General features: G+C 38.1%; 1 protein-coding gene across 1 annotated transcript in view; it reads right to left on the bottom strand.

Annotated features, from left to right (window-relative positions):
• Positions 1-401: 401 nt before the first annotated feature.
• prkg1b (protein kinase cGMP-dependent 1b) overlaps positions 402-27081 on the bottom strand; it is a 198856-nt gene continuing 172176 nt past the window's right edge. Inside the window, exons 10-18 of the mRNA XM_066664373.1 lie at positions 7999-8095; positions 6742-6881; positions 5726-5815; positions 5497-5638; positions 4613-4776; positions 4124-4246; positions 3941-4003; positions 3773-3839; positions 402-2982 (exon numbers count right to left, since the gene is read on the bottom strand). Of these exons, the coding sequence (XP_066520470.1) occupies positions 2884-2982; positions 3773-3839; positions 3941-4003; positions 4124-4246; positions 4613-4776; positions 5497-5638; positions 5726-5815; positions 6742-6881; positions 7999-8095 (985 nt within the window). The 3' untranslated portion in view covers positions 402-2883. The remainder of the gene's footprint in view (positions 2983-3772; positions 3840-3940; positions 4004-4123; positions 4247-4612; positions 4777-5496; positions 5639-5725; positions 5816-6741; positions 6882-7998; positions 8096-27081) is intronic.

The following is a 27081-nucleotide window of genomic DNA, read 5'->3' on the forward strand; positions in this document are numbered from 1 at the left end:
TCCCATTCACACAGATTTGAGACTCACAGCCATAGCTCTGTTACTTGAGGGTCATTAATGTCATCTGTACCCCCTGTGACCATGCCTTTAGATGTCTATGAGTCTGTGTTTGGTGAAGGGCGGCAGTTTTGCAAGTTTATCTGTGTTGTAATGGGTTGGGAATAGAGGTGTTTACAAACCATTATCACCAGCTGATATGAGGCAGTGTTTTCTCACAGCTAAAGAAAGCCAAAGCTTACTGATCTCTGTGGGGTCATTATGCGTTTGGAACCTAGTGGATCTTGTCTTACATGAGGGAGCATGGAGAGAACACTAGAAATGTGGACCAGAGCATTGTTTGATTGATGCTTTTATTGTAAGAAAAAGGCATATAAATCACTTAAAACCTTAAAAAAGCCACAAACGAGAAAGGATTACATTTCTTGAGGTGTTTGACCTAGTCATGCAGCATCAAAACAAACATGTGAGGGTCTACATTGAATGCCATTGAGTTAAGGCACTTCCAATTACGCCAAAAATTAAAGAAAAAAAATTACAAGCACACCATCTCACCAACTCCATCATGGAGTTATTGGAAAAGGAGACAAAAACAGATTCTACAAAATACCATACAGATAAAACATATTCCAAACAAATTAAATAATATCGCTGGGTTTACTCTGACAATAAAAGATTTCTGTCTGGTCTACAAGTATCACAAAATATTAGCACTGAATATGTACATAAATATTTACCTCTGGTCCTACAATAAATAAAAATCCATAATTTGTTTTTTTTCCAGCACAGTAGTTTCTGTTCAAGCCATCGTCAGCCTTCAGTCATCATTTGGATGCATGGTCGACTGGGGCCTGTTTAATGTGAAAGGTTGAGAGCTCGTGCTTTGAAAATGACAGGGGAGAATCATATAGCAGCATGGCGTCATGTACATGATGATGTTCTTTGTTGATCTTTTATCTGTGTGTTGTGACTGCTCTCTTCATACTGGGACACTTGTATTTCTGCTGTTTGTTTGTCACTTGAACTTATCACAGCCTGCCACCTGGTGGTGAGAAACCTACAGGCACATGCTGCCTAACTCTAACACAGAATAAAATTGAATGAGTGGATGAACGAATGAATGCATTATTAGCACTAATGCTGTGAATTAAAATACAATAAACAGGTGAGGCATTAACAAGGAAAGGCATTTCACTGTCTTTGCAAAGACCTCAAGTCCATGCAACGATATCATGCACGGTACCTCTGTGTATATCCAAATATAGTATGTGTGATTTCATATTTCCAAAGTAATAACCATATATTCACATACACATATATTACTACAGAGGTAACAAATGAAAATTCAAATATATGCTAACATTCATACTTTATGAAAAACACCAGAAAAAAGTGTCCTCCAAGTACTCCCTTCTTTAAGTGCAATCCATGCACTAGCTGATAACACTGCTTGTGCTATCAATGAAAGGCAAATGAAATGGAAGTGTAAAGGTGCATTAACATTGCAGCACAACGAAAGGATTTTCTTTTCTCCTCTCATTCAATATCTGTGGAGACAGGTGGTAGGCTTAGTGAATGCAAATGAGCATGTCATTGGTCGGCAGCCAATCAGATAGTCAAAGTTGCAGATGTGAGGACTTGAGTTTCAGATGAATGACTTGAGTCAAGAGTCCTAAATTACCTAACTTACTGACTGATAGGACTCGAACATCACATTTTCTGACTCATGACTGGGACATTCACTCACAGGCATGTCAATCACTCACTGGACAATGAGATAGAAGATTCAAGATGTCCCAGCTTCAGGCTTAGCTATGGTCTTTGAATATGCTACCTGGCTGCTCATGTTAATATTCATATTCTACAGAAAAATGATGCCAAACACATTTCATAGTCAGCAGAATGGTCACCCACACACAGCAAGGGTTTCCCAAGAATGTCTTCACCAGACTGTAACAATTTTTCTGTGGCCTGCCAGGTCACTAGATTTATCTCCATTTGAGCATTCATGAGATCAGCTGGGGCAACCTATGAGTGTGCAGGATCTACAGGCCCAGCTGCAGCATCTGTGGGCAAATGAGCTGCAGGATGCCATACTGGACTTTCATGCTTCATGTCCAAGGGAACTTTCAGATTAGAGGCGTCCCAAAAGGGTACTAGGGCCTTTTTTCAGTTCATTTTTTTCCATTAATAATATCATTATATATTTCACAATTTCATTCACACAGATAAAATTTCATTTGATTCTAACTAAATCTTGATGCATAATTTGTTTTTTGTCAATGAGTGTAGAATGAGTGGAGAAATGTTTACTTACAGTACTGTGACTTCACAATACATCAGTGTTGTTGGAAGATGGTGGAGAAATTACTGAGCATATTTTTCACAATATTCAATCAAAGCACAAACTAACCTTGTGTGTGGAACAAAAGATTTAGTTACAGTGGCATGTCCACAAAGTGTTGAGTAGCTGTTGAGATAATTATTTTGTTTCACTGCAATGTAAATGCACTGTAAGGACACTATGAATGAAGAGAAATAATGTTAAATTGAATGAAGCTATCACAGTCTGCCTCCAGGCCTGTGTGAAGAGGCCCAGGGCTTAGCACACAAGAGCAAAATGGGCTTTGACAGTTATGGTACTTGTGGAGTGCTGCAGGGAGCTGGGATGTCCCAATGCTGCTGCAGGAGGGGGAGCAGCGTTGGGGAAGGCATCACGGTGACTCAGAGGTGGACTGTTCCTTTTTTTTTTTCTTTCAATATTATTATTATTATTATTTTAAAATCCCACCTTCTCAAGCAACAGTCACTTAAACACAGCTGTGTCCTTAAGGTCATGATATACAATCATTACGGGCTGATCACTTCATGGGCACTTTGCGTGGTTTAGAAATCAGCGTCCCAGCCCGAGTTATCATCAGGCGGCGGGTCCTCGTTGTCCTCAGGGAAACTGTCAAAATTACTGGTGTCGGTGGCGGATGACACCTAGGGGAGGGGTGAGAAATTAGTGTTAGGGAACTATACGTTGTGAGTGAATGATTAAAGTCTTGGATACACTACATGACGTTTAAAGCTGGAGCAGACTGAGTATGTCCCATGTCTGCCCTTTTTGGAGGCAGAGCTGCCTTGGGTGTATGTTATTGGTTACCAGCCAACAGACAGGACACTCGTGTTTGCTTGCTGTGATTGACAGAAATGGATCTAGAAGAATAATTGTGCAACATATGTTTAATTTTTGTTACTGTAGGTTTAGTTCTGTTTCGTTATTAGTTGGTGCTTAAGTGCTGCAAAAATCTCAGTATTTTGTTTTAATTGAATGGAGCATAATGTAACTCGCTGCCTTGGAGGAAGCTACAGAATGTTATAAAATAATGCTCATAAATCAAGTGTGAAAAAAAGTACAGCAATAGCACTCTCCATAATGTAGGTTAAGTTGGACTAAAAAATTAGAATAAAGATGGAATAAAGGCTGTAATGGGTTGTTCTGTGGCCCACTGTGTTATTTCTTCTACAGATAATTTGGGAACGTGTATAGAGCAGTATCAAATGTCTTGAGCCAACTAGGGGTTAAAATAGGGCTGAAAGTCATGTAGATTAACCCCGGCATTACATAAACAGCAATGTGCAAAATGGACAAAGCATATATATTGTTGAATGTTGCACTGTAACTGACATTTTCTGTGTGCATATGATAATAAACCCTTCAATCTTAATTTACATAATACGCTTAGAATTTTCTTTTACATTTAATGCAGACTACACAATACAAACTTACATCTGGGATAATTGGTGGCGTGAGAGTTCCTTTACGCAGCCCCTCCCAGTTAAAGCCTTCAAACCATCTGTGGTACAGAGACAAGAGATCAGGATGACTCCCAGCTTAGCAGTAAATTTGCAAGTAAAGAAAACATACAGTATCAATTCATTTCAACTCATTACTCACTTGTGCTTTTGGATATCCTTCACCCCATTTTTCAAGTTACCCAGTCTCTCAGAGGGATTGTCCCTACATGAAACATTTAGAACATTTAGGATAATAATTACCCACTGTTGGCTGATTGACAGGACCACTGCAGGCAGAGTGGGCATAGTACACTGGCAGCACATTACTTTCCAGAAAACTCACCTGCATAGCTTCTTTATTAGATTGGCAGCATTTTTGGTGATCTTCTTGGGAAATTCTATCATATCAATACCTCTCAAAATGATGTTGTATGTCTTCATGGGATCAGGTCCTGAGAATGGTGGGCTGGAAGCAAAGGGACTCCTTCAATTAACTGGTAACCCAGTGTAACTCTTCTGTTTTTAGCAGCTCTTAAGATTTTATTTAAAATACATTTGTCATCCAAAGAAAAACATGTATCTCCATTTTTGTGGATTTTGAATTTATCTCATCACTTGAACCCAGCATCCTTCACACTGTGTAAAACTTCCATGACGAATGGATCAATATAAATGCTCCAAAATGACTTGCAATAAAATCTTTTTACATTGTCTTCCACTGAAAAATAACAAGGTATTTTCCTTCTTCTTTAAAGTTACTATTTTGGAGATGCATGTCTTCCTTTGGACAATTATGATTTGTTATTTCACACCATATACAAATGAATTTTACCTGCCCGTCAGGAGTTCGTACATGAGGATACCCAATGACCAGTAGTCTGCTGAGATGTCATGGCCTTTGTTGAGAATAATCTCTGGGGCTACATATTCTGGCGTTCCACAGAAAGTCCATGTCTTCTTCCCAAATCCGATCTTCTTTGCGAAACCAAAGTCCACCTGGAAATAAATTAACAAGTGGGATCAGACAAGACACTTCCCTACATATTTAAGGCCAAGGGCATTTCTAGACTGAATATAGAGGGGCACAGCAGTACCTCTCTGCTTTCTGATATGCACTAGTAAAAAATCGGGTAAATAGATATATTTATTTAACACAGTGACTCTGCCATGAAAGACCCAATTAAAACTTGGCTGAATAACAAAAAAAATGGATGAATAACATTTTTTGTGCCCATTTTGAAGAAATAAAAACAGAATGAAAAACAGAATAAAAAAATTCTCTGTTTAGAAGCTTGTGTTATCAATGCTCCTTTTAGGAGCTAGCATTTATAAAGCCTGTGCTAATGTAACTGCTGCCTTTAATAACTTAATTAGGGACTTTGTTTTAGTGGTGTAACGTGTTTTTGCTAAGTTATACGGTTAATTTGCTGCCATAGTTAGATATATGTATCAGTTCCACTATTAGCGTAAGCTGGGTCTGACTGATAGCATTAGCTATTGAAGTGTTTGGAAAGACACTAGGGCATTATGGGAAATGTAGTTCTTGTAGTGAATTTGTGTAGTGTGTTCTGAGGTTCTGCTTAGCAATCCTGGATAGTTAAGTTATTGTTTTATTTATAGTTTTTAGTGGTGCACAGCAACAATTTTCTGGTCTACATTGGGTCTAATGATGCCCCTGGACTATAAAGCTGTTTTTAAGAACAGATGCTTTCTCACCAGTTTGGCATAGCCTCTTTGATCAAGAATAAGGTTTTCTGGCTTTAGATCCCGATAGATTATGCCTTTGGAATGCAAGTAAGCAAAGGCTTCCACCACGCATGCTGTGTAAAACCGTGTTGTGGAGTCTTCAAAAGAGCCTCTGAAGGGAAACATCAGGAAATATGTCAGAATCTGACAATCAATTTCAAACAACACCTCTCTGTTAGTCATGTAGCAGTATTGTTACCTGTCTCTAAGAATGGTCCACAGCTCTCCTCCCAAGCAAGCTTCCATTAACATATACAGGTACTTGCTGTCCTTGAATGTCCTGTACAATCTAAATCAAAAGACAGTGTTGATAAGGAACTGTTCATCCAAGAATGACAACACTGCTAATAAGAAGAAAATGAGGTCAGTTAGCACGTACATCAACTAGCTTAGCAATATAGGAATATGCTGGAATATTCCTGTGAGAATTTGATGGCATTCAGCCATGATAGCATAATAAAGTCAGGTACTATTGTTGGAAGATCAGTTCAGAATCACAAACTCATCTCAAAGCTTGTAGATGGAACTCCTTCACTCCAGTGAACACAGTTCCACTTCACAGCCCAATGCTTGGGGATTTTAACCCCTCTAGTATGTGCTTTCAGCTGCTCTAGAGTGTCGCAATCTACTGGAGAGTGCATTTCTTTTAACATAACACAAACTGCATGTGCAACTCAATTCCTAAGGCCATGTCGACATATATCCAGATATTTTTACAAATTTGAGCTTTATGTCTGTGCTTTGGCTTCCCATCCGCCAGATAACAGCATTTAGGTCACTGAAAACAGGTTTTCTAAAGCATTCTTCAAGGTGGAGATTTCTGAAAACACAGTTGTCAGTGGTGTCATGTTTAAGTGCAAAGCAGAGCTTTTCGAAAAAGCTGACAATTCAAATAGCTCTTCATGCCCTATGTAGTGAATTAAATAACATACAAACTATTAGATATACAAGCAGATAGCACTAAATTTCCACATATGGATAGGTTGTATTAGAAAAATATGATGCAATACTAAGATCTAGTGCACTACACAGGGGAGTATGGTGTGATTTGGAATTAAACCTCAGTGTTTCTTTCATACTTCATTTCATTCACACGATGTAAATAACAGCTAATTTTTCCAAATGTAGCCACCATCACGAAAAATATTAAAAGACATTAGTCAGTAATAATATCATGCATGAATGGCAGTTGGATCGTAGCCCACTGGTTTCTACCTCACTATGAATTCTGAATGGGCCTCTTGCATGATCTGTTTCTCAGAGCGGATGTGCTCCTGTTGCCTCGTGTCCACAATGTGACGCTTTTTCAGAATCTTCATGGCGAAGGTTTTGGTCTCCTCACTTTTGAGCTGAACCTATGGGTGAAACCAAGAAAAGTTGCTAGAAGAGGGCATACATGTTTCATTTTTTTTTCTTCCTTTTTCAGGGGCCAGTGCTTCCTTATAGAATATGAGTCATGGTCTATTCATGGCATGCTGAATATAGATTGTCGGAAAGATTTTTCACATTGCGTATTAGAGGGAGCACTAACATGTCAGGGGTCATTTGACCCCCAAAAGCTATCGAGCAAACGGATAGTGCTACATGCTAACATGATGTACCCTGGCTAAACGCCACTTGTTTTTCATGTGCTGCTACTGGGGGACCTAAAATAGGTCGGGCACATGGGGATTCCACTTTAGGCCAGACTACTGGGCTTTTCCTTACATCAGAATGAAACGAAACCCCGCTGGAAGACATTGCAACATGCTCTATGCCCTCGTTCTCTATGACATACTGTCTCACTATTTTAAACGTAAGTACTGGGGGAGTTTACAATCTAGTACATACACTTAGTAGTGGCAAGCAAACACTGCTTTTCCCAAACAGTGTTGCCTCCTTTAGAAATGTCTAGCATAAATAATTTTTGTGCAGTATGATCTCTTGTATGATGTTTGGGTACATTATTTGATTTGGTAAATGTTAAACAATTGTCCTATTTGAAGAAATCAAGCTTGTCTGATATATTTAATATTAGATGTAAGTATCTTGACACCAAAGAGAAAAGTTGTATGCTTTAAGATATTTTGATGAACTCTTCTTTGGTTACACAACCACCCTATTAACACTTTATAATAGTAGTGGAAAGTTACCCTGAATAGAGCTGCTACATTTTTAGACCTGACTATTACACTAACGCTGTACTATGCAGGCCATGTAAATGCAACCATTCTGACACAACAGAAAGACATTTTACGCTTTAAAAAAATGATTTTTTTTAGGTTGCAGGACTCATTCAGTTAAATTAAAGAACAAAATACAAAATAATGCCACCAAAAACATTCATTGTTTATTGTTTAATTTTCCACTTCTATTGGTAGAGAAGGATTCTAGAGCATATTACAAGATTTATCATAAAAAACCCCCACAAGATTGTTATAGAAAAATCTGAGACATGCATGTGAATTGTGATCTGACATTCAGCCATCCTACCAGCTCAACTCGTCCGAATCCTCCGACTCCCAAAGTGTCGATGATGTTGAAGTCTGTCAGCTTCAGGTTGGAGAAGAAGGCATTCTCTGCCTCGTATCTGCATTTTTTGAAGTGAAAAAAGGGAAACTTCTTAGAAGTGTGAACAGTGTATGTCACAGGGAATGTGAAAGGAGCAGGAATGGAGGCAGGGAGGCTGTTGATTCGCCCCCGTTCTTTCCGATCCCGCACCGGGACAGGAAGAAGCTCACGCATTTTGCCTTCCTCTTGGTTGAACCAAACCAAATAATGCAGCACAGCCAAATGAACCGCAATATTGCAGAAACTGACTTGCACAAGAAAAAGCCCTGATCTCTTCTTTCACGAACACGTTCGACAGAGTGCTAACAACAGGCCGTTTTCAAAGTTAGAGTCAAGGCGCCATTTCCAGTTTACATTTCCAGTGTTGCCCCGGAGTGTTAGCCAAGTGTGGAGAAAATTGGAGTTGTCCAGGTACCCCGAGTCTCCCTGCATCAAGCTTTAGTGTCTGACTATTCTGTCTCTCTGGATCTACTTGAGGTTGAGCAATCATAAAATGATGCAAAACAGCAACCTATGTAGAAATCCTTGTTTTGCATGTGTGAAAGAAGCCAGAGTCAAAGCAAAGGCAGAAGCAGAATTCAGATAGATCCCTCTAAGATAGGAATCTGGCACTGCTAGAGATTCAGTAAGATCAGTTCTCTGAATGCTGGGATAGCAGAAGAATGGTGGGACCAGCACTGCTGCTTAAAAGTCAGTCACTGTGGCAAAACGCGCTCCCAGTGTGTCCCCCGCGTGCTGAAGCTTCCACTGGTACAGCCTACCCGATTATCCCTACAATATTTTTAGCCTGTGAACATGGGTCGAGGTACTCCCAGTTAGCATGCCTTTCACACCTGCCAACAACTAGTGTCACTCATCATTGCTGCATTAAAGTTCACTTTCCCTTTGAGGAAAAGGACTCGTCTGACTCATCTATTATCTGCAGAGCTTAACAGGCTGTGTGCCATTTTAAGTATACAAAAGTAGATGCCCTTCAAAGAGTGTCCTTCAGTTATAGCATGAAAGTAGAAGCTCTAGAAGTATGTGTCTGATCCTGACCATATTTCAACACTTCCGCTTTCACATTGCGGTTTCTCCTAGCCCTTCTCTCTACATTCTTAAAAATGATGGTCCTTCAATGGTTCTTTAGTAAAGAAAATCGTTCTATATAGATCAATGAACATTTACATTAAGATATCTTTGCATCCTGGAAAATATGCTATAAAAGGGTTCTATAATGCACCAAAAATTACTTCTACAATGTCAAGCTTGTTATAATGCAGAAACCATTTCTGGTGACATACAGAACCCTTTTATAAAAGGTGCTAAAAAGAACTAAGATCTAAAGAAACACATTTATTTTGTACTAAAACCCCCATGAAGGACCACAGAGTCCTTCTTTTAAGTGTGTATTTTAAAGCTTTCCATGTTTAATCCTAAATTATAATGCTTCATAATAAATGACACAAATGAAATGACACAAAACACTGTCTCTAATAGGATCTTTGGAAACCACAACAGCATTGCCAGAAAAATTAAGGAATATTTACTCATCGTGTATTAATTTATTGTTTTTGTTTTTGGGACAGAACACAGCACAGTGAATCAGTTCAGACAGATTAGCAGATTTTTTTTCGTTCCTGGTGCTCACTGGAGTTTTCATCTGCCAAAATTCCAAGGAGTGTTTGAACCTCTATAAAAGATTATGGTGTGATTTTGGGCTGCTGTTGTAAGTCAGATAAAAACAAATGTGATCAGTACTGTAGATTGAAGATTTTACAAGCACCTAGTTTGTGCTGGATGTTTGCGTTTCACTGTGATTGACAGGTCTCTCTGGCCAATCAGCGCTCTGCAAGGTTTGTATGTCATATTGATCCCTACACGATTCGCTTGGAACTGGTACTAAAAAGTATCCGGTTCCAGATGCCAACAACCAAATTAGCACAAAGGAAAAGCAAAGTAGAGCCTTTCCCAGTTGAGTAGGTATTATGCAGTGGAAAAGTGCTGTTTATTTTTGAATTGGTATTTATGTAGTAAATAGCCACACTCCTTATGTGCTACTATTTTCTCATCAATGTTTTTCCATTGGCTGCTTGCTATCAATGCTGTTAATAGCTGGGCCTGCTGGACATTTGAAGCTGTCTCACTACTGCTGAGCCTGTTGGCTTTGCGGTGGTTTGTGGCTGCAAATGCTTCTACTGATGTCGAGGGAATGAGCCTCTTTCCAGCATGCTAACAGCTGGGCCTGCTGACCACTGGAGTCTGTTTCTTTACCACTTATTCAGCAGCTTCCTGCCTAATTTCACTGCTCTGTTGAGTGGACCTGTAGACCAAGGGACCCCATTTCAGATAGTGACTGCTAATACTGTTGGTATTTCAGCAGAATTCCCTTTGGGCCTCCTGGCTTTACACTTTAGGTTGGTTATACAGAGAAGGAGAGTTGTAAAAGATCTCATATGTCATTTATGAGCATGGAGTTGAGCCCAGCCACTATCTGACCTAGCAAAGATGCTACATCAGCAAAATTGCCTCATGCTTGACCGGGACAAATACCACATTTCATTCAAAGGGCAGCACGCTCTGTCAGATTTTCTGACAGACACCTTGACACATGTTATAGAAAACAAATCAGAGAGAGCCCTGCCTGAGTGAATACTTTAGAACAAGTCCATTCTGTGGCAGACAGGCCCTTTTCCCCTGTCAGTGTCATTGTCATTGCTGTAGTTGCCACTTGAGTTGAACGACAAAACAGCCAAAGTTCCAAACTCTGCTGTGGAAATCCACTTTCATGTCTGTCAAAGTCAATGCTCGTAGAACTCATAGGTCTACCTTGACAAGCTGGTATTATGTTCTCTGATCAAAGAAAAAAAAAAAAAAAAGAAAAAAAAAAAGCCTAGTTTTGTCAGACCACGACTGGCTGCATAGCGTTGGTCATACAGGTGTCTTCTGGCATTTCAACAATGGAAAGGTAGAGTCAAAAATACATACTCTCCTTATTTGAGGCCCTTGACAATCGTAGGCACTTCAAATCAACGTCTGTTTGCATGTGTTTTTTAATTCTGTGATAAATGTAATAATTCTGTGAAATGAAGAATGTAATGTAACATTTTTTTTTGTGTGATTGTTTTAGTGTATGTAACATTGGAAAGGCATTTAATTTTAAGGTATTTTAATGTATTAATTTCACATACATAATTTGTAGTATCAATTTTTTGTTACTAAGTAATTAATTAAAACTTAATTCTAGATTTTTCTAACATTGAAAAGACCTAGGTTTCACAAAGAATCACTGTTATTTACATATTCTTTATAGGAACACTTATACCACTACATCTTAACTATACCTATAATGCTATATCTCTTTACAATAATATCTCAGATGAGACAACTCTGGCTAACCTGAGCATTAAGCTTTTCTGTCAGGCCTTGGGCATGCACATTATAAGTTGGAATTTGACAATTTAAAAGCTTCATTCAACAAAATAGCAAGAACAATTCTCAATAGTGTGGTCGTGGGATTAATCAGCAGTGTTTATAGCCAGTCTGAAAGTAAAAATGCCTCTCCAAAGAGCAAAAACACATTCTCTGATTCGAGATACAACAGATTTGTTCGGCTGATATTAAGTACTTAATCTAGTGTCTGAAAAAATGCATAAAGTATTGTGTAACATTCAAGAAAATAAGTACCCCTAAAATACGTTATTTATTTTTCCTGAGCCCGCATATAAGACATGTCAAGTGGTGTCAGACAGACGCCACCTAAAGCTTTCATTTATGGGCAATTTTCTAAAAAAAAATAAAAATAACATGATAAACCTGACCTTTCATATAAACGTTTTCACAAGCTAAACATATATGTCTATTTATGTATCGATGAAGAAATTCCTCACATCATTTTGCATTCCCTTTTGATTGTTTATGTCTCCATGGTTATAGCCACGTCCCCCTGAAAGGTGTCAGCTTGCATGGGGAAGCTCTGAGGCCCAAAAGAGGGAAGAGGACCTGGCGTCACATGGTTGGGTTTGAGACTTGATGACAGCTGATATGTAAAAGGCAAGGGTTCTGAGAAGAGCTGCCGATGACTGGTGTCGTGTGGCCAGCCACTGTGTTTTTCCACTGCTCTAGCAATGCTATAGAAGCCTGTATGAGCATCTGTCCACACCGGGCACATTTTAACACAGCAGTAAACAAGTCCAAAACGCTGAGTGATATGACTTCTGGAGAAGCTTTAGACTACACATACCATTCACTTACAGTGAAGTTTGCAAGACAGCTAACATTTTTGATATATTGATGATACACACGGATCAATCATGCTAGTTTGATCACCTCTGTTTCTACACCCACTGACCATACAACATTGTTTTATAAGTACAGCTTACAGTACATCTGTTGTTCTGTATACTTTATTTCCCCACTTTAACCTTGTTCTTCAGTGGTCAATACCCCAACAGGACCACCACAGAGCAGGTATGTGGGTAGTGGACCAATCTCAGTGCTGCAGTGACACTGATGTGGTGGTGGTGTGTTAGTGTGTTCTATGTTGCACTGGGTATGGGTGGATCAGACACAGCAGTGCTGCTGGAGTTTTTAAACATGGTGTCCACTCACTGTCCACTCTTACATACCTACCTCATTGGTCCACATTGTAGATGTAAAGTCAGAAACTTTCTCATTCTGTTGCTGTTCATGTTGGTTGTCTTCTAGCCATTCATCAGTGGACACAGGATATTGCACACAGGACACCATTGGTTAGATATTTTTGTTGGTGGACTATTCTCGATCCAGCAGTGACACTGAGGGCTTTAAAAACTCCAGCAGCACTGCTGTGTCTGATCCACTCGCACCAGCACCAACATTTCTTGGCAGGATTTTTTAAAAACATGCTTACACTTACTCGTTTCTGCTGTTCCAAATTGTATTTTAGTAAATGAGTTTGCTTTCATTTTTGACATTCCACCTTAAATGTGCAAGCTCTAGAAGGTGGAATGAATACATCAAATAAAAAGTCAGCTTCTGAAATTAATTAAATTAGTTAAATTATAAATAATATTTTAATATATATTAGAAAATGAAAAAAATTGACAGTTGAAGCTCTGATCACTTGTAGTCTGAGGCTGCCATGAGATATGAAATGGAGAGTATCTTTGGTTAGCCTTTAGCCTAGCACAAGCCAAGAGTCTTTTTCCACTGCTACAGATAGCAAGAATGACTTGATAATATTTACCCAATTCCTGAAGTCTATATAGTTTTTAAACTGGGTTAATATTAAACATGCAGGAAAATCCCAGTTTAACCAATTATAAATAATTTTGTAAATACTTTACCAATTTTAATTCTTAGTCATATTCCTGGATGTTAGGTAAGTGGGATTAAATTTTCCATTCAGCCATCCGACTTGAATGGCAGATTTTCCCTAAGGATTTCTATGACTCCCAAACAGCCTTACATCTTTTGCCTCAAGCCAATGCGTCCAAGTCTGAGGATGCAGCTGTAAAAATAAGCCTTAAGTCTGAACTCCATTCTCTGCGAAGCCAGTTGTCTCAGGGGTCAGTGATTAGCTAAGCCTAGCCGAGTGCTTGGGTTTGACCTCAAGCTGGAACAATGTGCAAAAAAAAAAAGACAGAAAACATCATAGTACAGGCAGCCTGGCCAGGTGTCCTACAACAATGCAGCGTTTGACATGATTATATTCCACTGACCTGAGAGGGCTACTCAAAGCCTAGGTCAGCACATGCTGGTTTTGATCTTGTCAGTTTGTATTTAGCTCAGTCATATTCACTTAGTGTGTATTTTTGTGTGTATACATCTAATTGCTTGTTACTCATGCTGTAACCTTGGCTGATTTTCCACTATGGTACAATGGAAGTTTCAGACAAAAATTCAGACTGAGATCCGAGTCTAATACAAAATACTACATTAATGTGAACACTTAAATGCAGTAAAAGGAGTGGTCTTTTTTTTAAACAAATTAATGTTCCACATACATCTGAAGTTGATGTAGCAAAATTAATATATATTTTTTCAAATATTACAAAAACACAAATAAATCACAAATTCTATTGCAGCTAATTGAAATGTTAATGTCAGATTTACTGAAATATTGAATTTCAAAACCATTTAGTAATAACACTTAGAAATCATAACACAACTTCTCAAACCTTTTAGACCAAGTACCACAAATTATCAAACCAAAATCTCCAGATAGCACCTAGCCTTATCACAGAAATATCACTGAACCCTTGGTTGTTCCTCCTCTTTGGGAAATGGGATTAAGCTTTTTGAAATAAATAAAATGAGAAGAGATGTCAATTTAATATTATTATGACCTTTAAGGTGAAAAAAATGTGCTCACAGCGGCTCTCGGGACTTTAAGGAAGCTCAGATATCGTAGTTGTGTTTTAGGAGTCTAATGATGCAAAGAATAGCCATAATGAGGAGAATTTTATCTATTTTTTCTTCATGTGTACAGAATTCTGGCTTTGTTTCTATCTGTTTTTGCCTCTGGATTTTACCCTCCTTGATTCAGGAGTATTTCTAAAAATAAAATAAAAATAGACCAGTTTTGCAGACATAACTTATAACTACACAATTAGAGTGCCACTACTGTGGATATAAAACTTCAGTACTGCATTCACAGATTGTTAAATATCCATAGAAAATCATGAAATCATGAAAAATACTCTGAAACAGATGTAAATAAAGACACGACACCCAAATGCCAATTGTGGGCATACCTTTTGGATGAGCTGGATTGGTGTTTGTGATCCAGAAAACTAATCGTACATCACAACCTCAGTGCACAATGTCCCCATGGCTTTCTCACAGCAATGTCCTATTATCTTGCCAGCCTTCACAGAGGAATTGAAGTGGATGTTGTATTATGTATTAGGTATTGTGTATTATTTATACCATCCATTACATGTTGGGTAATCAGTTGTAGAGTATCGTAAACTATCCTTATTCAAGTAAAATTACTGTTATGGTAATCTAGTGATCTACTGTACTGCACATCCCTCAGCTTGCTTAAACCACATCCAGTGGCACTGCTGTGTCTGATCCACTCTTACCAGTGCAAAACACACTAGCATACCACCATCATGTGGAGTTCCTGACCATTGAAGAACGGGGGGAAAGGGAACAAACATTGTAGAACAACAAAATGCTCCTATCTGGTCAGTGGAGCTGAGAGAATGGACCATGAGTGTTTAAACAAGGAGGTGGACATAATTTTATGGTTGATCTGTGTATGCTGATTTGGAATAAAAAAAAGTTGTAACCAAATATATCTTGGCTGATTTGGGGTAAGTGGAACATGGTGTAAATTAATCTGAAGCTGTATGTGTATTCTTGTTTCAAAGATAATATTTTGTCCATAAATGGAAATTGTACTTGGTCTGTTTTTAGAGCTGATCAGCAGGTCTCTGGAACCTAAAGGCCTAACAGTGATACTGACCTGCCACCAATTTCAGTTTTGCAGTCTGCATGCTTCTCTTATTCCGTAGATAAGTTTAGCCATTTGCTAAGTGTAGCTTTTGTTTAAATTAAAGAACAAAAACGGTGGTAATGCAAATAAAAATGAAGAAAACTCGAAGGAAAGAAATATGTGCTAAATGCTAAAATTATCTAAACCCAGAGACATTTTCATATATTTTACATTATTTTTATTTATACAATTGAAGAGCTATTAGACAATGATGTATTTAAATCACATGATTTACATAATGTTTAACTTCCAAAGTGAAGCTTGTTTCAACGTGCACAGCACGGGAAAGAAATGATACTGAATTACAAAATGCATTTCTATTCTATTTATTTCTTGAATGTTTGTCAGGCCTTATAATAATCGAGTATAAATTTGGTAACACTACTTTATAGTCCACATTTTTGAGTATACTTTCCCTATACTTAATTGTATTTTATTTTGTATTTACAATGTAACATACCACGTTTAGATTGTACTTTCCCAGCATTTAAAGTGTAACTTCTCCATACCAGTTACTCCATCCAGTAAACATTTAGCCAAGGATTCAACGTTGAAATAACGTAATCACTGCCATCTAATCAAGGTTTTCTTAAGGTTAAAAAGAAGTCCAAACACATACATTGAAAAGACGTCAACTCACATTTTTAATTGATCCTGAAATAACTGACTTGTTTAAAAGGCATTTTGAACGTCCACTGACATTATTAATTGGTCATCACTTAATTGACTTATTAAGATGGATTTTGGATGTCCATTGACGTTTAAGATATGTCCTTGATGGACTGAATATTTTCAGACCTATTTTGAACGTCCAGGGACCTTCCTTGTTTACTGGGTAAGAACCAGCAGATATTACTGAAGGGTTCCTACTTGAACTAGGATTGATGTACAGCAAGCAACCAGAGAGTAACAATTGGGGTCTTCCAATTGTTTGAATTTTTTTGTTTAGTTTTCGCCCAGTTTGATTTTATTGTTTCTGATTTTTTTTACTATTATTTACATTATGTTTTACAATTTCCATCCATCCATCCATTATCTGTAACCGCTTATCCAATTTAGGGTCGCGGGGGGTCCAGAGCCCACCTGGAATCATCAGGCGCAAGGCGGGAATACACCCTGGAGGGCACACAGACACACACACATTCACTCACACACTCACACCCACGGACACTTTTGAGTCGCCAATCCACCTGCAACGTGTGTTTTTGGACTGTGGGAGGAAACCGGAGCACCCGGAGGAAACCCACGTGGACACGGGGAGAACACACCAACTCCTCACAGACAGTCACCCGGAGCGGGAATCGAACCCACAACCTCCAGGTCCCTGGAGCTGTGTGACTGCGACACTACCTGCTGCGCCACCGTGCCGCCCTGTTTTTCAATTTCGTTATTGCTTATTATCAATAAGCTTATTAATTTTTCAAACCATGTTATTCATAGCTATAGATGATTTTAGCCTGCTGTTATTATGATGAACACATTTCATTACCGAACTTGACTTTAATTGACTTGAACATTTCTTTAAAAAAATAGCTCCTTATGTCCACTTTCTTCTTTACTTTACTGCCATCTTCACTCACTTTTGATGCCCATGTGTCACCCACGATGCACCTGCGTCTTGCACAGTAATATTTGCTTATAACTAGAAAGTTTTCCTTTCAGTTTTGGGGCTGCTAACAATCAAACTACAGAGACTTACGTGACAGCAGGGAAGGGCAGAGCCAATCACACTGGCCATAGGTGTTACGGGGAAGTAGGGCTCGTGTAGAGAACGTGATTTATATAATCACTGGATATTGGTGGGGACACGTCACTTCCATTCATGCTAATTCAACAGCCTTGACACACACACACACACAGAACCAGCTTCTTTTTTCTATTGCCTTGCATAATCCACAAATTAATCTCTTATGAAGCCGTAATATGGAGGTGTTTTATTTCTGTGCTGTGAGCTGCATGCTGGATTTTCCTTAATGAAAGCTTGTGTCTGAGCTTCGTTGTGTTTATTGTTGTCTGTCTCTTTGATATTTTACTCAGCAAATTAAGAGATTCTAATTCAAATACCATAAAAGCTACTCTGAAATGTTATAATAATGAAAAAAGGATGGTTTCCTCTGATCTGTTTGTCATAAACAACGCACATTTAATTTGATGTCCTTCCCATAAACAGGCGTCTAACTGTTCAATTGTCTTGGGCCTTTTTTGTCGCACCTTCCTATTTATGATGCGCCAAATGTTCTCTATAGGTGAAAGATCTGGACTGCAGGCTGCCATTTCAGTACCCGGATCCTTCTCCTACGTAGCCATGATGTTGTGATTGCTGCAGAATGTGGTCTGGCATTATCTTGTTGAAAGATGTAGGGTCTTCCCTGAAAGAGATAACGTCTAGATGGGAGCATATGTTGTTCTAGAACCTGAACACAGTTCTCTGCATTAATGGTGCCTTTCCAGACATGCAAGCTGCCCATGTCACAAGCACTCATGCAACCCCATATCATCAGTGATGCAGGCTTCTGAACGGAGCGTTGATAACAACTTGGGTTATCCTTGTCCTCTCTGGTCCGGATGACATGGCGTCACAGTGTTCCATAAAGAACTTCAAATCATGACTCGTCTGACCACAGAACAGTCTTCCATTTTGCCACACTCCATTTTAAAAGACCCCTGGCCCAGTGCAAACGTCTGAGCTTGTGAAGCTTGCTTAGAAATGGCTTCCTCTTTGCACTGTAGAGTTTCAGCTGGCAACGGCTGATGGCACAGTGGATTGTGTTCACTGACAATGCTTTCTGGAAGTATTCCTGAGCCCATTCTGTTATTTCCTTCACAGTGGCATTCCTGTTTGAGGTGCTGTGACGTTTAAGGGCCCGGAGATCACGAGCATCCAGTAGAGTTTTACGGCCTTGACCCTTACGCACAGCAATTGTTCCAGATTCTCTGAATCTTTTGATGATGTTATGCACGGTTGATGATGATAACTTAAAAGTCTTTGCTCTTTTACGCTGGGTAACACCATTCTGGTATTGCTGCACTATCTTTCTGCGCAACAATGGTGGAATTGGTGATCCTCTTATCATCTTGGCTTCAGAGAGACACTGACACTCTGAGAAGCTCTTTTTATACCCAATCATATTGTCAATTGACCTAATTCGTGTTAATTGGTCTTCCAGCTGTTCGTTATATGCTCAATTTCCATTTTCCAGCCACTTATTGCTACTTGTCCCAACTTTTTTGGGATTTGTTGACACTGTGAAATTTTGAATCAACATATTTTTCCTTTAAAATGTTACATTTACTCAGATAAAATTTTTGATCTGTCATCTATGTTCTATTACGAATAAAATATTGACATTTACCATCTCCACATCATTGCATTCAGTTTTTATTCACAATTTGTTTAGTGTCCCAACTTTTTTGGAATCCGGTTTGTAGTGGGGGTGCAACAATACACAAATTTCACAATATGATACATATTGCTGTTTTTGCTCCACGATACGATACGATTTTCAATACAACATGGAGAAAGAACAGGGTTTTAATTTCCCTTTTATTTTTTTAAAGTAGAAGTCAAAGCAGCCTATACAAACACAACAGTATATATAGAAACTATGGCTGGTACCAAAAAAAATTTTCATAGAAAAATAAAAATATAAAAACAAATGGGGACATGGTGCTAACATAAATTCTATCTAAAGGCAGAGGTTTAAATTCCTAGTTTTCAGCATTGCCCTGCTGCTCTTAGTGCCGCAGCAAAACAAAAACAACCCCCTGTAAGAGGGACTGTAACTCCATTGACTGCTGATTGGCTAAATAATGGTGATGACAAATGAGAAGCGTGTTCTCTGTTTAGGAGCTGTGGAGTATCTGCCCCTCGCTTTGGCTGAAAAAGGGCAGTGTGTTTCTGATTCAAACCATCGGCATTAGAGTGTGACCTAAAAAATACAGAACAAAACATGTCCTTTATTGATTCAAACCAAAACGAATCTTTTTTAGTGTCCAAATACAGGACGATTACGTATTTTACGGGACGGTTGGCAACACTAGATCTAGCCCAGTCTTGCTCTCTCTGCCAGCCATTTCACATCCAGCTGATCGTTCAACAGGCTAATCAAACACATAGAATGACGTTTCCTCAGTATCTCTAAACACTTCTTCGGCATCATCATAGTGAAACAGCATTCCTATTACACACCGTGCCACTAGATGTCACATGAAACTACAGCAGGTTTCAGAACTATGATCTGCTCTGCAGACGGCAGCAAATCATTAATTTATGTGGGTTGACAAATGGCTCAGAATGTTCTTTAAAATTCACAGCTCTTATCATATCGAAACCCTGTATCGAAAACAATTACTGTGTGTATTGTGACACCCGCCCCCTCCAGGGTGTATTCCTGCCTTGCGCCCAATGATTCCAGGTAGGCTCTGGACCCACCGTGACCCTGAATTGGATAAGCGGTTACAGATAATGGATGAATGAATAAATGAATTGTGACACCCCAAGAATGTAGTATGTGATTAACACTTTTAATTGATTGACACTATTAATATCAAGAACTGCATACTGGGAACACCCCAGTTGTCTAGCCATCACAATCTGGCCCTGGTTAATATCACTTAGATTCTTAGACTAGCCTGTTTTTCCTGTTCCGTTCCAATATTCAAACGCTGACATTTGTACATAGATTAACAATTATACATGTAGACAGCTCAAGTATAAAGCATGACATTTACTGTGAAGTGCTCAAGGACAGGCTGGTCAGTTGGCCTTTGTGTGTGAAAGTCAAGAACAAAAATAAGCAGCTTACATAATCATCTCAGTAAGATTGGGTTTCTGCTGTCAGTGGATGCATCTCATACTACGCAGTGCAGATATTGTCAGCAACTATATGAATAACAAGCCTTTTTAAATTCTGATAAATATTTAATTTCACTGAGATTTGTTTTAAATAATATTTATTTCCTTTTTGGGTACATTTTATGGCCAAACGTTTGTGCACTCTTGCTCTTCTCTTTATACTGAAATGAAAGGTAAAAATAGGCTTTCCCCTCTAGCCCATACTTAGCATTGGGCATAATGAATTTAACTCTCATGTGCAGCTGCTCTAGAGAGCCCTAATTCTGTCAATTTTTCTATGGAAAGTCTGATTAATGTTGTGTATTTACAAGTGAACAAAAATAACCCCAGTGAGTGCAGCATAAAGGATCTGAATTCACTTATCAGGAGGGATGAAACTTGTAGACATGTAGTGCATATCTAGCATGTCATTCCTGCATATTGTTCACTGCCCTAAAACTCACTGTTTCTGCCCCTGCACAGTGTGCTTGTGGCCAGCCAATCACAAATCAGAGCAGTTGATCACATGACAGGTAAAGATTAGTTGCTGACTTCTGGAGGTGTCATCTGCAGCTGCATATAGATGCTGCTCATGTGCTGCAATTCCCAGAAGAAACAACATTCCAACTGCAGGAATGACCCCTCCAATGTTTATCCAGCTTTAGTTTACAAATATATTCCTTCTTACATATTTGCTTCAAAAATGCTGTTTGTGTCATTTTTTTTCAATAAAGTTTGGATCATTTATATCATATGCAAATATTGATATGTATTTAATTTTTTTATTATTAATATTATTTTAAATACTGTGACATTTCAGTCACACTCAAGTGTATTACAAAGTAAAGCAAACTACTTTTTACTCAGTTACAATTTAATTGTTCATATATAGCATCAAAATAGGTTCTAAAGTTCTTAGAACAAAAAAAAACAAAATCCATAACTAATAAATGACATCCAGAATTTCTTGCTTTTGACTTTTGACTGTTTTAACCGATTATGTCTTTTAGTGATGTAGTTCGTTATAGAAGCTTTGAGTCATTTCTAATGGGAAATGACTCGTTACATCAGCGAGAGCACGCCAATCTTGACCTGGTTGGAAAACGAATCTAAGACTCTATGACGAACTGTGCATTACTAAAAGACATAATCATTAAAAATAGTTGATATGGCTTACCTGTGTTTGCCAGTTGGCCATTTTCCAATCAGGGTAAGATTGGTGCACTCTTGCTGATGTAGCAGGTGTGCAGAATGGCCTGGGGGTGGACAGGGCTTAACTTCAGCAGTCAATGACTGTCTAGATCCCGACCCCTTAAAAAGTCAAATGCGAGAAACTTCTGGAGGCGACACAGAGTGAAGCGCAACTGAAAAGAAGTGGAATGAAAGCAAAAACGGATTCTTCAAGAATATTAAACTCAAAATAGATGATTATATACAGAAATATTCTGTTTACAACCCTGTTTTTATATCACTCAATATTATATACAGTAATACATTACATTACAGTAGTGTACATTAATATACAGTTTGCTCAATTACAATATGTCGTTTATTGGTTATTAATTTAGTGTTTTGGTTCTCAGAACTTTAGAACGTATTCAGATGCCATATTCATATTTTCAAAAAAGTTAATTTTTGCGGATCATTTGCTTTGTAGTTGGTCACATATCTGACTCTGAATCCTAGAATTAGAGGCTAAAGCAGTTTTGGCTAAAACTATAGAAAAATGCATAATGTTTTTGGAAAGGTACAGTGATGTATTCTTCCTGACAATAAGAAACAGCACAACATTTAAGAGCTTCTATTTAAATGTATACCTGCGGTCTATGAAGGCATGTTTAAAAATTATATTTAATACATAAAGGAACACTACATAATATTTTTACCTTAAAATTACTGCGTAACAATCAATGTTTCGTATATGTGGTTTCACACTAAACATAAAAGCTGATATACAGAGTAATCCACAGTATAAAGCTTTTGCTCAACATACAAAAATATGCTAAATAAATAAATAAATATATGAATGAATAAATTCCTTTATACGTGGGCCTCCTCTGCTCATCAACAACCCTTTAAATAGGTACAAAAACAAAATCAGACATGGTCTTCTACCCCCACCCCACCCCAATTAGACACACTTGTAGCGGTAAACCCTTGGCAGTTATAGAGCAGAGTACAGTATAAGGTATCTCCCCAGTTTAAAGGGGCCCAGGACAGTGTGTACCATTTGCTGTCCTGGCAAAGCAGAGCAGGAACTGTATCTCTAAAGCTGTGGGCTCTGTACACATAAGTTATAAAGCATTTAAGTGTAATCTAATTGTAATAAAAAATTCAAACATTCTCTCACTCATTTGTCATGTATTGCAAATATTTTGTAGTATTATAAATTACAAATTAAAATAAATAAATATGTAGTAAGCTTTGTTCACAGTCACTTATTATTCATGTCCATTAACATGTGCATTTTATTTTAATGCAATAGATCTCTTTGCTCGCCCGCTATTTTTAGGTTAATTTTTGTTGAATACAATATAATTGTCATTTTTTATGCTATGCTACAGTTACCAATAAATGTAAATTGTGAGAGAATGTTTGAATTTTTAATCAGAATCATTCATTACATAAAAATGGTTTGTACACCCAATTAAATGCATATATGTAAATAATAAAATAAAAATTAAAGGTGGCACAGTGGCGCAGCAGGTAGTGTCGCAGTCACACAGCTCAAGGGTCCTGGACGTTGTGTCCCATTCCGGGTGACTGTGAGGAGTTTGATGTGTTCTCCCTGTGTCTGCATGGGTTTCCTCTGTGTGCTCCGTTTTCCTCCCACGATCCGAAAACACATAGGCAGATTGGCTACTCAAAAGTGTCTGTAGATGTGTGTGTTGACCTGTCAAGGTCTGGCGACCCCTCCAGGGTGTGTTCCTGCCTTGCACCCAGTGATTCCGGGTAGGCTCCAAGCCCACCGCGACTCAGAACTGGATAAGCAGTTACAGATAATGAATGAATAAATAAGTATCTAACCTCACTACTTATTTTGTGGCTGCCATCATATTCTTACGGCTATATTCTAAAACTTTCATAGTACATTACAAGATTCAAAGGGGACCTTGCTGTCTACCAACTTCTGGGCATATACACTCTCACTAAAGGTACAAACAGCGAATTGTACCTTTAAAAGTACAACAGAGGTTATAAAGTCCCGTAGTGTTCCCTAAATGTACTCTACCTTCTCTTCTCCATAAGGAAAGATGAATATTTGCAGTCTTTCCTTATAGAACTGTGTAAAATCATCATCATCTTACTGCTTAATCCATTTCAGGGTCATGGTACTGTGAAAAATAAAATAAAATAAAATAAAATAATATTATATCAGTTTAAAGTCCTGAAGAATAAATTGGGCCTATAATTAAAATCTACAATTATAAAAAAAAAAGTACAACTATGTTCCTTATTTTTGGTATACAGGCCAGATGATATGGGGCGAGAATGGTATGTTTTAAACAACAATACTACCTATTATAGTAAATCCTTTCATTAAAATAGCAGAGAAATTCAGCATTTCAACGACAAGGCTCCTTTAAAAAAGTAAAGGCCATCATTCCAGTATCCTAGTAACTAATGTACCTACTGGAAGTTTGTCAGCAGTGCTCACAACCACTGGGGGCTAGTTAAATAGTTGTCTGCACTGGCGTTGTGGGCATGGGATATCTCATTAACACAGGCTCATTTCTTTCAGTGCATCACTTGAGTCCTCTCCACAACACTGAACTGGTTAATGAGACACGAGGAGCTAAATAAGATCCAAACATATACAGCCTGTATCAGACCACTGACCAGACGCCATGGAAACCAGGCTCACACATGGCACAACAGAAATGACTATTTATAGTAATATATAATCCTTCCAAACATATATACAGTGATTATAACCAGAGGTGGGTGGTAATTTGTTAACATTAATCATGTGCATTGAATTGATAGATTTGCCATGAATATATTCATACATTCACAGTATATTTTTAATTCTACACAAGTCCAATTTCACATTCCCCCCATTCATTAATTTCAGCTATTTCTACATTTTGTTCTGATTTCATTCCTGTGATTGATTTAATTTTGGTTTGTGGTGCACTTTTTTTGTGAGTGGCTCACACCACAGATTTCGGGGCTTAAGTAATTTTTAAGCTGATATTTTATTATTTCTAGTTTATTCAAGTAAATATATATTTAAGCTATTTTACACACTTATGTCTTTTGTTTTTAAATGCATAGTATTTTATTATTTCATTAATTTTCTGTAATCCATTTATCCGGTTCAGGGATGTGGTGGGACCTGAATTTCAGGAAACATTTGGTGCAAGTCTGGGACACATCCTGGACAGGGCTCCATTCCATCATATGGCATCACACTCACACATTCACAACTATGGACACTTTTAAATAACCAATCCACCTACCAACATGTGTTTTTGGACTGTGGGAGAAAACCAAAGCACCAGAAGGTATTCCTCACGTACACGGAGAGGATACACCAAACTCCTCACAGACATTTTTTCAGTCACACTTTTTCAAATTGTGATATACATGGACTAGACTTGTTTTAATAGCAGCACTATGAGTTGTGAATGAAAGTGCTGTCGACAAATGGTAGTACATAACAATCTGGAACCATGAGGGGGTGCTCTAATACAAGCAAATGTCCTTCCACTTGCCAAGCTTAGACATACACGGTGTATCTGTAAGCTTATAAACACCTGTTCATCCAGGGTATTAATAGGGAAGTTGTAATACATTTGCTGCAGTAAGAACCAGTACTCTACTGGGAAGACTTTACTTCATATGCTGGAATGCTACTGTAATCTGACTGGATTACAAATACCACTCCAACTCTTTCTGAAAATCCTAGATGTAACACAGTGACTCCAGGGAACTGAGTTGTGAGGGTTGGTTTAATACCCCAGTAGTCCAAGCTTACAATTGTGCATGGTGACCTTATGCTTATGTGTGGTTTCTCTTATTTCTTTACTTACTCCTTTTCTGTGAAGAGTATATCAGTTGTGTCCCTGTGCAACTGAAACCCTCGGCCCACAGTGGGTCTGAGCAGCAGTCGCAGTTGGTCCATTTTTATAGATAACGGTATTTTCATACAGTGTTATATATAAAGTCTATTTGAGATGATTCAATTCAACATTGTTGGCGGCAAGAGTGCAATATCTATATTTTATATCTTTTACCCCTCCCCAAACTATTATATTTCACTACCATTATCACTCACTTGCTAGTGTATAATGACTCTGGTCAGCAATAAATTTGAAATTGAATGAGAATTCAGTGGTCAGCAACACTGAAGGAAAATGGTAAAATTTCTCCTCTCTCAATAACCACAGAGAGGCTTCAGAAAGAGCTTCGATAACTACTCGGTCAGATAGAGTTGCTCCTTTCTTAAAACCTATGAACAAAAATAATTATAGCCACAAGCAGGTCAGAGAAGCAGGCAGACATGTACATACAATGAGAGATGCAGACCAATTAATTCAAGCATGATCTGGACCCAAAGCATATGCCACATGGCCAAACCAATTAAAAGAAAATTACAGGAGAGAAAACTGATCTTGATAATATTGGAATGAGACAAAGTTATATGTGTGTGTGCGTGTGTGTGTGTGTGTGTGTGTGTGTGTGTGTGGTGCTAAGCTGGAAGTTTGTTAGGTACACTAAATATTACAATGTTACAGGAAATAAACAATATAATTGATTTAAACATAGGCTGTTGAAAACAGCATGATAATGTATAACATCCCATAATAACACGTTTTCATTAGAATCATTAAAAATATTAAAGCATAATTGCAATGAGCACTGTTTGGCAATTCACGACTCACTTGACTCTGCAGATAACTTGCACTACATCTCTAACTTTTATTGTGGTCTGTTTGGTCAGATTCTGAAGAAGAGAGAATGTAGGACAACATCAAATTCTAAACCTGATGTTAGACATGATTTTTTGTCAGTAGATGTGATGGTCGAACAACCATAAATGAGGCTGATATTGGTTTCTTTACTGATGGCTTCTTATTAAAAATGTCCACTTTAAAGGGAATGTCTACGATTGTCGGGGACTGCAGTTCTCTCTGGTTTGTTTACGTTCAGAAACTGCATCTTTTAAAGATCTTGTGATCAAAAAATAATAAAATTCAGATGTTTCCTCACTATTTGCTAGCTCTCTAGTCTGTTTGCGTGCTTGAAACTGGTCTAATGTGTTTACGAAACCTCAATGTCTGTAAATGCTAGTCTTTTACTCTCTCTCTGCTCGAGGCATCTGGAGTTGTTTTAGACACTGGAGAGAAATCCAAACATTGAAAAGTATGAATCATTGAAAAGCAAGATTGCTCTATCACTCCTTAATAGGAGGGTAATATTGTCTTATTTCTGTTGTTTTGGATCACTTAAGGTGGAAATGTCTCCAAACTCGGAAGAAACTGCATTACCGAAAGTGCTACAATACTATAAACCCAAGTTACTAATGAGTTTCTGTGGTAATTCAAACAATGAATAAAACCTTACAGACAGGTTAAATTTCAGCCACAAACAAACAACCGATTTATGTTCCGTTCCACCTTAAAGACACTGAGCTTAGAACTGCAATTCCTCTCAATCATAGACATTCCCTTTAAGTTGAAATGGTATGTCTCAGGAAAAA

This window comes from Hoplias malabaricus, chromosome 3 (assembly GCF_029633855.1).
Source record: "Hoplias malabaricus isolate fHopMal1 chromosome 3, fHopMal1.hap1, whole genome shotgun sequence".
In the NCBI taxonomy this organism is placed as follows: Eukaryota; Metazoa; Chordata; class Actinopteri; order Characiformes; family Erythrinidae; genus Hoplias; species Hoplias malabaricus.